This window comes from Diabrotica virgifera, chromosome 1 (assembly GCF_917563875.1).
Source record: "Diabrotica virgifera virgifera chromosome 1, PGI_DIABVI_V3a".
NCBI lineage: Eukaryota > Metazoa > Arthropoda > Insecta > Coleoptera > Chrysomelidae > Diabrotica > Diabrotica virgifera.
Window position 1 is genome coordinate 292,946,376 of NC_065443.1, and position 14,662 is coordinate 292,961,037.

Genomic DNA, 14,662 nt, shown 5'->3' on the forward strand with positions numbered 1-14,662 from the left:
ACACTAACCATTTGAGTAATATCTACTGTAATATTCTAAGTAATTCATAACATACTTTCCCAAAATTTAAAAAATACAAACAAATTACTCAATTAATCTACTAACAATGAATCTACCTTATTTTTATTCAAGTTCTGAATACCAGTCTTACACTAACTCATTACGTACCATCGATTACATTTTATAGTCAATTTAAAATACTTCAAGTCCTTTTTCATTTGTCTACTATTACCTTTCCACCTTAAAATTTCGCAAATACTTTTTCTTGTTTACTTTGACGTATTCACTAAAATTTTTTTTTCAATATTAGACAATATTCTATTAACATAAAATATATTGCAGTTACCATAACTCCGAAATATATGTCAAAATAACATCAGTCATTTCTCAAGTCAATGTTCAATATAATATGTTAAACGAATTTAAATTATCACTCTTATAGTTGTAAGTAATGAAATGTTTTGTCTTTTGTCCATATCTAATCTTAATAAATTTACAGTTTTCTCCTGAAGAAGTCACCAAATAGTGACGAAATATTGAGACCTAGAACAAATAGAGTTTTATTTCATCTGACCGAATTGCCGTTATTCAAAAAATCACTATATATATATATATATATATATATATATATATTATATATATATATATATATATATATATATATATATATATATATATATATATATATATATATATAAACTAGAAATGATCACAGCTGATTAGTAATTATCAATTTACAAATTATTGGGTTAACAGCTGAAATGGAAGACTCAGTGTATATATATATATATATATATATATATATATATATATATATATATATATATATATATATATATAAATTAAGGATCACTCGAAGAGTGGAGGGTTTTTCGGTCAATAGGTGGAGAAATAAGACAAAGAAGGTGGCTACTTCATCTATTTATTCGAAGACGTTTCGCTCTCTGATCAAAGAGCATCATCAGTTCATCTAAAAAGAACAATATGAAAAAAACCAAACATCCATAGAGAAGTTAATATAACAGTGTTACCTCAAAAAGACATGTAGCAGTCAAAGGTATAAAAAGTAACAAAAGCTTGAAACAATGAACCATTGAATCGTTAGGTGTAGAAACAATCAATAATACTAAGTACAGTTTACAATTTAACAAAGACTTAGAACAGCAAAAGAAGTATGTGGTTATCATACATGTATAAAAAAAATTTTATGTAAAAAACTTGTATTCGCCGAGAACTAGTAAGATCACCAAGATCAACCTTCCAACAAAAGCATATTAATTTAGTTTGATTTTGACTTTGGGTAACATTATTAAAATGATTGTAAAAGTTTAAAGTTGCAAATTAATAAAAAAGTATTAAAAGTTACCACAAAAGCTTCTACACTATTCAAATTCACTCGGCAAAATGGGCATTTCTAAGAACAACGAACCATCCCGTAAAAGACAGTGACCTTGAAGTCAAAATTGACAGCAACAAGGCGAAATACCAACCGCTAATGTATTTGAGCGGTAATTTTAAAGATGTATTATAATATTGTAAAGAAAACTTGTTGTTAGTTCGAAACATTAAAAAGAAAGTAACAGGTGGTTAACAAACACCATTTAACTTTCAAGGAATGGTTCGAATAAAAAAAAAACAACAACCAAGTGAGGAACGATCTTTCCCAATCACCATAAGTGACTCGGTTATAGCTGGTTAGCCAGCCAAACGAAATTATAAACTCATCCAACTTCCACAGTCCAAGGTTCATCACACTATAGAACTGAGTAATTAATGAGAATTATGTAAATCCAATTAATTTAAAAATTTTTATTAAACTATTTTATCAAAAATTTTCAGCAATAAAAATTAAGTTAATAATAGTTATGGTTAAAGTAAAAAATTTTATTGAATATATTTAAGAGTGAAAATGTATACAGAAACACACCATAGGGGACCATAATAAAGTAGACACTGATAATGACTAATTCTGCAATATTAATGCATGATAAATTTGACTCAGGTTACTAATGTCCGTTCTTTTATTAAGAGCATTGGGGTGCTTCAGTATTGAACACATTTCCAAGAACTGCCTTTTCACGAGATTGCGTTCATTGCCAAGAATCCTAACTTCATTGAAGTCTACCTTGTGTTTTGTGGTAATCGCATGTTGAGAAAGAGCACACGTATGCTTGGATAAGTTAATATCACTGCGGTGCGTTGTAAGACGCCCCCTTAATGATCTCCCTGTCTGACCGATATAGCACGAGTCACACTCAGCACAAGGTATGTGATAGATAACGTTAACTTGTTCCAAAAGGGACAAGGGTGTTTTAGTTTTAGAAAACAAATTTTTGACCGTCCTGGTATATATATATATACATATATATATATACATATATAAAATAAAATCGGCATTTTCAAACCAGACTTCCTTGTTTTCATTATTAAGACCATAATCCATTCTATTCAAAAAAACTTCTTTCTATACTTTCCATTTTGTTAAACTTTGTAAAATATATTTATATTATTTTTATTTTTTAATTTTAAATAACCTATTCTAGGTACACCACTGGTAACGTCACTTTGACGTAAAAGGTGCGTTTAAACGAGGTAATAATTTAAAAAATCGGCTCCTAGATACGTAAGTCTGTAAACTATTCAATGACCGTAACTGTATTCATCCTTGCTCGAAAATTGCATGTAGTGCTCAAGTGAGAGGTTAACGACTAACTGTAATTTAGAGGTTTTTACACCTAATGAAGTGGCTAGTTTCAAATACTTGTACACTGGACATTCACACTGATGATGGTCAGTTTTGACCGAAAACGTTTTGTGTATTGTAATTTTCCACTACCTTGTGGATACATTTTAAAGAATTTTTAATAAATTCATATACCTACAAAACAGAAGTGTTTACTTCATTCTACGTTGTCTTATCAAAACTATACAGCCAACTACAGGGTTTACCCTTTTTAAAGTTTTGATTGAAATCTTAAATAGGCATTCAGAATAAAGCCAGTTAAAAGGCGACAATCGCAAGATAAAAAAATGTATCCATTAATATCCTTGGAAGAACACATATGTATCATCGAAAATCTCATCCCCAACATATATAGAACACGCAACACAACCATGGACAAAAATTAAAAATTTAATTTTCAACAATCATATCTACGATACACATTACACAAACAAATTAACACAAAATAACATACAAAAACACAGAATTTGATACCCCTGGGGCACTAACATAATTTTCTAACAAAAATTGAAGAAAAAGATCTTCTGTGTAAAAGGTATATTTATTTGAAACCCCCAATAAAGGGCCACATTAAGAAAACAGAAAGTTTTCGCTCTAAAGAGAGCATCATCAGTGTTCTAAGCAAGCTCTACATGCTAAGCCACCAAAAATACATGGGTTAAAACCCTTAAAATGTCGACTAAAAGCCTTACATTGGCGTGTTATATATTAAACCCTGGCGATGGGTGGAATTTAAAAAAGATATACCTCAAAGCATCATATGACTATACCACGATCATGTGGGTGGTTGAGTTGATTTCTCTGTCTTAACAAAGAGAAAGGTGAAAGCCAACTAAGCCCCACATGCTCGTGGTATAGTCATATGATGCTTTGAGGTATATCTTTTTTAAATTCCACCCATCGCCAGTGTTTAATATATAGGGTGTCCCAAAAGTAGTGGATCGGTCGAATATTTCGCGAACTAAACATCGGATCGAAAAACTAAAAAATACGTGTCCAATCATTTTCAAAAATCTATCCAGTGACACCAAACACCAACCCCCACTACACCCCCTGGAGGTGGGGTGGGGGATAACTTTAAAATCTCAAATAGAAACCCCTAGTTTTTCTTGCAGAGTTGGATTCGTTACATAAAAGTAAGCAACTTTTATTCAAGACATTTTTTCGAACTGTGGATAGATGGCGCTATAATTGGGAAAACCGATTTATCCTGATACCATAGGTAAATTATAGAAACGGTCTAATATCTCAAAAAATACACTTCCAAATAAGAAACCAAAAAGCAGGTTTTTAATATTTTTTGAAAACCTATCGATAAACACCAAAAATGACCCTTTAACCCACCCCCTGGAGACGGGGTGGGGGGTAAATTTAAAATCTTAAATAGCAACCCCCACTTTTTATTGCAGATTCGAATTCGTCATGAAAAATTAAGCAACATTTATTCGAAACATTTTTTAAAATTGCTGATAGATGGCGCTAATAAATCGTATTTTTCCAATTAAAGCGCCATCTATCAACAATTCTAAAAAATGTTTCGAATAAATGTTGCTTAATTTTTCATGACGAATCCGAATCTGTAATAAAAAGTGGGGGTTGCTATTTAAGATTTTAAAGTTACCCCCCACCCCACCTCCAGGGGGTGGGTTGGAGGATCATGTTTAGTGTTATTCGATAGGTTTTCGAAAAGTATTACAAACATTTTTTTTTTGGTTTCTCATTTGGAAGTGTATTTCTCGAGATATTAGACCGTTTTTATAATTTACCTATGGTATCAGGATAAATCGTTTTTCTCAATTATAGCGCCATCTATCCACAGTTCAAAAAAAGTCTTGAACAAGTGAGGAGTGACACCTTTGGGAAGACGATCAAAAACAGTTCCAAATTCAGCGGTATTCCAACATGTGACTGATTCTGACCACCCTATTAGTCGTGAGGACTTCTCAATCATTGGTCATGCAAGTTCTCCAACGGAACTCAGCATCAAGGAGGCATTATCCATATTTCTTTTGAAGCCACCTTTAAACACGCAACAAGACATGGCGTGTTTGAAATTATTGACTTAACCCAATGATTGTCAATGTCATTTTTTACGTTTTCATTAATTATTGTTTGTTCCTTTAAAATTTTAAAGCATCCGCTCAAGAAACTAATTATTCTGACGATGATTAAAGTAATAATTGAAACGTCACCATGAATTTTAATTTAGTTATGGGTTTTATATTTAAGTTTATTATTTTTACCATGTATTTTTGGTGGCTTAGCATGTAGAGCTTGCTTAGAACACTGATGATGCTCTCTTTAGAGCGAAAACGTTCTGTTTTTTTAATGTGGCCCTTTATTGGGGTTTTCAAATAAATATACCTTTTACACAGAAGATCTTTTTCTTAAATTTTTGTAATTAATGGTATACAGCCAGCTACAGGAAATATTTTCCTTATGAATTTTCTAACAATTTGTTTCAACCGCACAGCCCAAAGCATAACCTAAAACAGGTGATAAAATCTTCCCAAAATTTTTTTTTTCAAAATATTTTCTTTTCTTTTTGAGGATTTCCGGAATGGGAATCGAAACGTCTAACAGTAGTTAACTGAAAATGTAATTTTCATCACACTAATAATTGTGGCCCAATCCCATATAAAATATGTATAAACATAATACTAAATAAATATTTTTATTTTGTACCAACATCACTTATTTCTCAAAACCAAAGCGATATTACCAAAATTCCCCTTGCTGGATACAAACAAGAATGTTATTCACGTCACAGTATTCAAAAATAATGTTCAATTACCTCATCTATATCACAAAAATGTCTATTTACCTCTTCTCTCTGCCTAAGCTCCATTTGGACTTCCTCGAATTCCTCCCTTCCTTCGTCTTTTGTCATGTGGTATCCCTCCCACAACATCTTCAAACCGAATATGGCAAAGAGAGCTGTACTGATGTAGTAGGTGTACGCTCTAGGGATCACCGTCACTAGCCAACCAAATACAGCTGAAAATTAAAAAGCAAAATAAATAAAGTTGCTGAAGAAAATAGAAGCTTAAGAGGCAAGTAAAATTTTGAAATTTTCGATTATTTTTACTATTTTAAATGAAAGCACATAACTTCAAGAATGGTCTCTAAAAATTTCAGATTTATCGGAGCAAAATTGCCGGAAATACAGCATGTTGAATATCGCTTTGCAGCAACTTCGCACCTCGAGAAACGTTTAACAGCTGTTCCCCTTCTCTTTTGTAAATTACTCCGCGATTTAAAAACATATTCCGGTGTGCATCACTTAACGATTTGGCAAACAAAATGAAATTGAAAATAATAATTGTCAAAACTTTTAAACACTGTTTTTCTCAAAACTGCTATTTCCAACGGCCGTGGACATTGTAACTCAAAACTACTTTACCGATCCACCTGAAATTTTGCATAGATTTTTTTTTAGATATTTCGTAAAACAGTAGTGAGAAAGTCATTGTTAATATCGTGGTCGATAAACCCCGCCGATTGGAAAGGGATGCAAACACTGCTCGCAACTTTTTTCTCTGTCCCACTGGGGGAACGATTTTAAATTACACCGCGAAGTTTAGGCATATATGCCTATAATGTACCTGTTGGTTGTACATTTTCGCAGAATTTTTAAAATAGTCTTTTGAGAACGATTTCCAGAACAGAAATCGAAACGTCAAACGTTAGTTAGTTCTAAAAATGTAATTTTCATTACAATCAATTGTGGCTTAATCCCATATAAACATAATATTTAAATTATTGGACATGCCACAAGAGAGCAGTTTCAGAACATCCGTTTGCAATAAAACAAGCAAAATCGACTTATCTTCTTATCATTTTTTTTGGAGCTCATACAAAACAAATATCTCTCATCAAGTAAGTATAAATGCATTTAAATAACAAAAGAATTGTTTAAACAACAAATCTTTATTATTTACTGAGATATTATGATAAAGATAAGTTCCCTTCAATAAATCTTTTATTGACATCTTTTTATAGTACGTATTTATATTTATCTGTCGGCATAATATATTTTTTAAGAGAATCAATGTACAATATGGAGCAACAATACTATAAATATTCTACAAAAGATTGAACAATTAGATCTACAAGCAGTCTCCGTTGAAATAGAAGATTGGATCGGACCAATCTCGATAGCTGCTGTATACTGCCCACCAAATTATAGAGCTAACAAAAATTCTTTAAGTAATCTCTTTAACCAACTTGGTAACCGTTTCCTGGCAGGTGGAGACTATAACGCCAAACATACTAGTTGGGGTTCAAGATTGTGCGGTCCTAGAAGAGGCAGCAGGGTACTACATCAAATCATATCAGAACAACACTTGGACCATTTGTCTACGTATCAGCCTATCTACTGGCCATCCGACCCGCAGAAAGTTCCTGACTGTCTAGATTTCTTTGTTACCAAAGGCTTCTCAAGGGGATATCTAAGCATTGAATCAAATTTTGATATAGAGTCTGATCATACTCCTATAGTAGCAACTGTACATTCAGGAATTAAGGAAAAAGAGCCTCTGTCCAAGTTGCACAATTATAAAACTAATTGGCAAGCTTTCAGAGAAATAGTTGAAGCAAATATTGAACTAAACGTATCACTAAAATCACCAGAAGAACTAGAAAAAGAAATCCAAAATTACACAACAACAATTCAAGAAGCTGCATGGAAATCAACACCTCCACCAACACAAGCAAAACAAAAAATTAATTGTCCAATAATTGTCAGAGAAAAAATCATTGAAAAAAGGTATCTGAGTAGAACTTGGAAGCAAACTAGACATCCAGATGATAAGTTTAGGCTAAATAGAGCAGCACGACAACTAAAGGAACTACTAAAACAACTAAAAAATAACGGCGTTCAAGAATACCTAGAAAATTTAACGCCGTCAGATGCCAGCGATTATGCGCTATGGAAGGGTACAAAAAAATTAAAACAGCAACATCGCCATATCCCACCAATTAGAAAATCCAACGGAACATGGGCCAGAACAAACAATGAAAAGGCAAAAACTTTCGGCGAACACCTAGAAGAAGTTTTCAAACCTATACCAGCTGCTGCAGCAAATAACGATCAAGAAATCTACAATTTTCTACAGAACCAAACCCCGACAGAAGAAAACACACTACACGTATCACCCAAAGAAGTTCAAAACATAATCAACAATAATCTAAAAAAAAAAGAAAGCACCTGGCTACGACTTAATCACAGGTGAGATAATTAAAAATCTACCTACCAAAGCAATTAAAATGCTAACTCAATTGTGTAATGCAGTATTAAGGCTAAAACACTTCCCAATCCAATGGAAAATTGCGGAAATTATCCTTATACAAAAATCAGGAAAACCTCCAAATAAGCCCACTTCATATCGACCAATTAGTTTAATGCCAGTAATGTCTAAGATCGTGGAAAAAATCATAGAAAAAAGACTTCTAAAAATATTAACAGACAGAAATATGATACCCGACCGTCAATTTGACTTTAGGAAAGAGCATGGTACCGTCGGACAAGTTCACAGAGTGGTCAATGTTATAAACAAAACATTTGAAGAAAAAAGTTACTGTTCAGCAGCATTCCTCGATGTTAGCCAGGTTTTTGATAAAGTTTGGCATCAAGGACTGTTGTATAAACTGAAAAAGAACTTACCAGAGGAACTATATACACTCCTGAAGTAGTATTTATCAGAAAGATACTTTCGAGTGAAGTTTGAGTTAGCTGATACAAAACTATATCCCATCAGATCAGGGGTACCGCAATTAAGCGTTCTGGGACCACAACTGTATCTGGTTTACACAACCGACAAGTATTGCCTCACCACACGTGCATAGTGAGGTGGAGCACCAGCTTGTTTATCATCAGCCAAATATTGTCGTTTGGGATACTATTATTTGTCTGAAAGTTTCGAATAATGAAATTTCTACATTAAAATGTAATTGAATATACTTTTTTGGATACTGTGTGTGGTATTCACGCATCCAACGAGGATTATTACGCAACCAATATCTACGGTATGAGTGCACATCCCACGTCGTTTGGGGTATTTAAATTTGTAGCTATTATCTCTATAAATATAATTTTTTACTAGCTTCTACTCAATAGGTGCCAGCTCAGTTTGTAAGAGAGTCTAATAGACTGGTCCAACTGGATCAGAAACGTTTTGAAGATTTATAATCCATTTGGATGATTTTTTAATAAAAAAATATACGATTACGATTATACATAAGAAGTTTTCTTACTTCGTTGAAAGTTTGAATAACATATTGTTTGTAACATAAGTATCGATAAAAAAAAGAAAATATGTTATTGCTATAAATTCTTAATAAAAAAAACTAAAAACTGAACTTACCAGATAAAACTGTCATTAGAATTAAAGCACTAATGGCACCAGCAAATACTGTTAACCTTGGATGCTTCATTGCCATAATAGCTGCGATGAAGAAGGTCTTATCTCCAATTTCTGATACCAGAATGACACTAAGACTAGCCACAAATGCATGAGTAAATCCCACATTTTCTGAGTTTGCTGTGCTGCCAGGTGGAGCAATGGTCGCTGTCTGAAATGAAAATGAAGTCAATTTTATGTTAAAAAATTACCCATGAAAGTTTTTCTGTAAAACTCCTTAGCAAAGGCAAAAACTAATCCAGAAACAAAGAGTTTTCTCACTTAAGTCTTTTTAACAAAGCTATTCTTGTTACGATTTTTTCTATCAGATGATGGTAATGTATGATGACTGATGAGTGGGACTTTACCACAAAGTAAAGTTTCAGCTTTTTGTTCGCACTTAAGTTTAGTTTTTATGTTAAGAACTAATAATAATAATATCGTATGGCATTTTTGCCGGAGAGATCCTTTCAGATTGTTCCTGTGCCACTGCATTTTTAACCTTTTTTGAAGTAGCTAGTGTCGATGCACAACTAGCTCATGAGGACTGATGGCTTAATGTACCCTCTAACTAAAGCACAGTGAACGGCTCATACCATTTTTATAAATGAAAATGTTATTGTTGCCGAAAATCGAAGCCAGTACCTTGCTGCTGAGCTACGGCCATTCACATGGTAAGTACTGAATTAACAGAATTAATATAGTCAGCATACTGCCAAAACCAGCAACTCCACTTTTCAATCCTACTGACTATTACCAATATAAAGATAAATACAGTGGAGCTCCGATAAATCGGCCTCCGATAACCTGGAAGTCCGGCTAACCCGGACCGATTTTCATAAAACAAAACAAACATTTTTTCAGTTTAGCAAAGTTTTTTACCAAGAAATGAACAATACTGTATACAACTGTAGGTAATTTAGATGTATTCTGCATATGTATTTCATGTTTTTGGAATTATAATGGAGTTTTTCTGTAAGTGCATAATATGAAAAACCATTTTTAAACACAACTAATGCGCCAATGTCACTGAAAATGATATGTCAAAATTCTTAGTAAATGTATCAAAACATGCTGTATCACTTATCCTTGTTTAACTTATTGTGGTTTCTATGGACAACCAACTTTCTTTTTTTTTTAAATTTTATTCTGGCCTTGGTTCAGAACCTTTAGCCACGTAACTACATATACAATTATTATTCGTTCATAAGTATAAAATTGTCCAGTATACACTTAAAAATAAAAAATAAAAAAAAATAAAGCTTACAAATAACAATACAAATTTTTTTCTTTTTCACTACGGTAAGAACTAAAAACATACATAGGTTACAAAATTATATAATTAATTACAGTAAATATCTCATTCATACATTACATAATACAAAAGAAATACCTATTCATTCAAATGATTAGTTTTACATTCACACTTTTAATTTAATTTTTTGAAGAAATGTCATAATTAGTTTAAAAATTTTAATGTTATCCACACTTAATAGCACATTTAAGTCTAGGGGAGTACTTAAACCTGCTTTCAGCAATTCTTGTAGCAGCCACATACTTGCATTGAGATTTAAGTGACAGTTAAAAAATATATGATTTAGATTAGCTATGCTAGTTCCACAGTCACATCTGCCTGTTGGGAGAACTCCGATTTTATGTAGATGCTTCGGGAAACATCCATGATCTACTTTTAATCTTAGGATGGTCGACACTGTATTTCTACTTAGTGCAACAACTTTGTAAAATTGGTTAACAGCTACTGTTGGTTGTAATTTAAACTTAATTTTGTAATACTAGTTTCTACAAATAAAAAAAAAGACCTAGTATAAACAAGTAATTTGTAAATAATTTCATGCATATGTAAAGATCTATTCTATTGGAACAACTGTATTTGAAAAATTCACAATTATACAATATTTTTTTTTTTTTTTTTTTTTTTTTTTTTTTTTTTTTTTTTTTTTTTATGCTTTATTTAACAATCAGAATACATTAGCATCCTATAAGTTAAAGTGTTGGCTTAGGAGCTGGGCCCCTCATTGGCGTGAAGGGACTCCCTCCAATGAAGGAGTCCTAGATAGTCTTCATGTCAGCTGGCCATAATCTCTTCAACCTTCTGGCAATTGGAGCTTGTACTAGCGGCTGTAATACTGCGTTGGGGTGTGTTTCCATTTTCTCGTGGTGTTTGTTGTACCTATCTTTAATGACATCTGTGATGAATGGAACCTTCAGATCTTCATGTAATGTTAAATTCGACACGAACCAAGGTGCATCTGTGATCATGCGTAGTATTTTTGACTGGCTCCTTTGCATGATAGCAATATTAGATTTGCTTGCACATCCCCAGACTTCGATACCATACATCCATATTGGTTTGATTATGGTGTTGTATATCAGCAGTTTATTTTCCAAACTTAGTTTAGATTTTCTACCTATCAACCAGTAGAGTTCTTTGACTTTCATGTCTATTTGTTTTCTCTTCTTTGTTATGTGCACTTTCCAAGTAAGTTTAGAGTCTAGATGTATGCCGAGGTATTTGGAAGAGTTGTTTTTAGCAATAATTTTGTTATTTATGTATAGTGATGGACACTGATCTTTTCTTGTAGTAAAGTTGACATGGACGGATTTAGCCTCATTTATCTTAATTTTCCATTTTTTTACCCAATTTTCTAGGTTTGCTAAGTCATTTTGTAGGATGTTGGAAGCTTCTACTGGATCTTGGTGAATTGCTAAGATGACGGTGTCATCCGCAAAGGTTCCTATGACAGTGTGTGGAGACGTAGGAATATCTGATGTGAATAATACATATAGAATGGGACCCAGGACACTGCCTTGCGGAACTCCGGCCTTGATTGGGAATTTTTGCGAATATTCATCATTCACTTTTACAAGAAACTGTCTGTCGTGAAGATATGATTCGAGCAGTCGATAGAAGGATAGTGGAAAGATTTTAGATATTTTGTATAAAAGTCCATCATGCCAAACCTTGTCAAAGGCTTGGCTAACATCCAAGAATACTGAGGGGCAGTATTGTTTTTGTTCTATTGCTAAATTTATTGAATGTGTTATTCTGTGTATTTGCTGAACTGTTGAGTGGCCTTGTCGAAAACCAAATTGGTGTGATGGAATCCAATCCTCAGGGAGTACTTCCTTATTTATTCTTTGAAGTATGAGCCTTTCTAGTAGTTTTGACATAACTGGCAATAAGCTGATTGGCCGATAAGATGAAACTTCGTTTGGGTTTTTGCCTGCCTTCAGTATTAAAATTATTTCTGCTGTTTTGAGTTGCGTCGGCCAGTAGTTTAGTCTCAGGATAGCATTGAAAATGTACATCATGAGTATGACTCCTCTGCGTGGCAGTTCTTTTAACATTTTGGAGGTTATTTTATCGATCCCTGGAGATTTTCTTGGATTTAGGAAGTTTAGTTCATTTTGAACTTCCTTTACAGAAAGTTGTTTGGTTGCGGGTATGTTGTTTGGGATATTTGAGAGATGTCTAGCTATTTCGTCATCAACTACATCACAGTTCGGTGTGAATACATTGGATAAGTATGCACCAAATAGTGAAGCCTTTTCTTTATCGCTTCTTGCCCATATAGCTGCAGGATTGCTGGAGTCACGTACAGGAGAATTCTGCATTTGAGGCTTGTTTTTGAATTTGCATGGTTTCCAGATGGAGTTATCACTTCGGTTAAGACCCTTCAAATATTCATTAAATGAACATTCACGCAATTCTTTAATTTTTGCTTTTAGTCGACTACTGGCTCGGTTGTACACTGTTCTGTCAACAGGGGCTTGCGTGCGTTGTAATCTAGCTCTTGCTTTTCGTTTTAGAGCTATGAGTTCCTTCACTTCTTTAGGTACAGAAATGTCTTTCTTTTGGATGGTGGGACGAGGAGTGGCTTGTTGTACTGATTCTATTAGGAGGTCATTAAAAGCTGTGATCGCCCCTTCGATTTCATTGGGTTCCTTTAGTCTGATGTCGAGTTTTACTTTTTCTTCAATTCTGGTACGATATTCTTCCCATTTGGTTTTCTTATTATGTAGTCTTGTGGGAGTTTTTCTATGTAACGCTGCTGTTCCTATTGAAGCTATTATCGGAGAGTGGTCAGAAGAAAGATCATAGCTTGGTATTACGTCTAAGTAAGGAGCTGGTAACCCATTTGTCACAAAAAAGTCAAGCAAGTCAGGAGTTTTAGCAGGATCAGTTGGCCAGTAAGTTGGAGTTCCTGTTGACAGGTATGCGTAATGCTTCTCTTGAATCACTGATGCCAATTCTCTACCTTTGGTTGTTGTAAGCCTAGACCCCCATAAAATGTGTTTGCTATTGTAATCACCGCCCGCAATAAATTTGGATCCTAGTGTATCGAAAAAATCACTGAAATGTTCCTTTTTTATGTTGTGTCGTGGTGGACAGTAGACGGCGGCAACTTTTAGATTATATGAGTCCATGCAGACGTTGACAGTTGTGGCTTGTAGAAAATTTTCAGCATATTTTGGCATTTCATGGTGCTTTATTGTGTTTTTTATTAGGATAGCAGTACCAGCATGTGCAGTGTTGTCTGGGTGATTGCTGTGATATGTTGTGTAATGTGGAATGTAAAAGTAGGATCTGTCAGTGAAGTGTGTTTCGCTGATGAGAAGCAGGTCTATGGAATTGTGTTTTAGAAATATTTCAACTTCTTGTTTGTGATGTAGAATGCCGTTGGCATTCCACAGTGCTATTCTAATGAACTTAATGAATTTTATTTATTAACGTAGTAAGCATATTCATCACCATGGTGTTTTGATGAATAAGTTGCTGAAACATGGCTTTGAATTCGTCTAAGAATCTATGTAGCATATCTGTTGTGGTGTCACATTGATTCTGCTGAGTATAATTGTTGGATGCTACATTTGCATAGGTCACATTATTTCTTACCGGCGTTGTTGTTGGCTTGGTGGTAAGATTAGGATGGGCATTTGGGCAACCCTGACTGCTGACTGGCTGTACATTTTGCCTATTATTTTGATTATTAGGGCGTCTCATTATGTTGTGATAGTAGCTACAACCTTTATAGTTGGCTGTATGGGCACCTCCACAAAGTGCACATGTTGCTGGAGTGTTCCTTGTTTTTGTGCAGGTTGATGTACTATGGGCTCCCCCACACTTAACGCAGACAAAAGGTTTATAACAGTAACCCTTGGTGTGTCCATATTGTTGGCATCGCGTGCATTGAGCTGGTCCATAGTTAGGTTTTGGAGGTTCTACCTGTATGATTAAATTTTGCATTTTTTGTATTTTATATACGTCTTTGTTATTTACCGCAGGCTCTAAATCCACAAAGAACAGATTAAGAGGCTCCTTAGTTCTTTTGTCCTTGGCATTGAGGATATTTCTGACTTGATGGCCTTTTGCGTTGAGTTCTTTCACTATTTCTTTTGTATCCATAGTGTGGTGAAGGTGTCTGATCACTACTCGGAATGCACGTTCTTCTTTGAGTTGGTATGTGTGGTGTACAATTTTTTTCTCACGCATATA

The 14,662-nt window shown here is 33.9% G+C and overlaps 1 protein-coding gene across 2 annotated transcripts in view; it reads right to left on the reverse strand.

The window, feature by feature from the left end:
* Nucleotides 1–14,662, reverse strand: part of LOC114328940 (transmembrane protein 165) — a 38,822-nt gene that overhangs the window by 13,580 nt on the left and 10,580 nt on the right. The window contains exons 2-3 of one of the 2 annotated variants that reach the window (XM_028277928.2): nucleotides 9,109–9,316; nucleotides 5,568–5,740 (exon numbers count right to left, since the gene is read on the reverse strand). In XM_028277928.2, coding sequence (XP_028133729.2) covers nucleotides 5,568–5,740; nucleotides 9,109–9,316 — 381 coding nt within the window. Of the gene's footprint in view, nucleotides 1–5,537; nucleotides 5,741–9,108; nucleotides 9,317–14,662 lie in introns of both variants that reach the window. The other variant, XM_028277926.2, reaches the window with a different exon arrangement.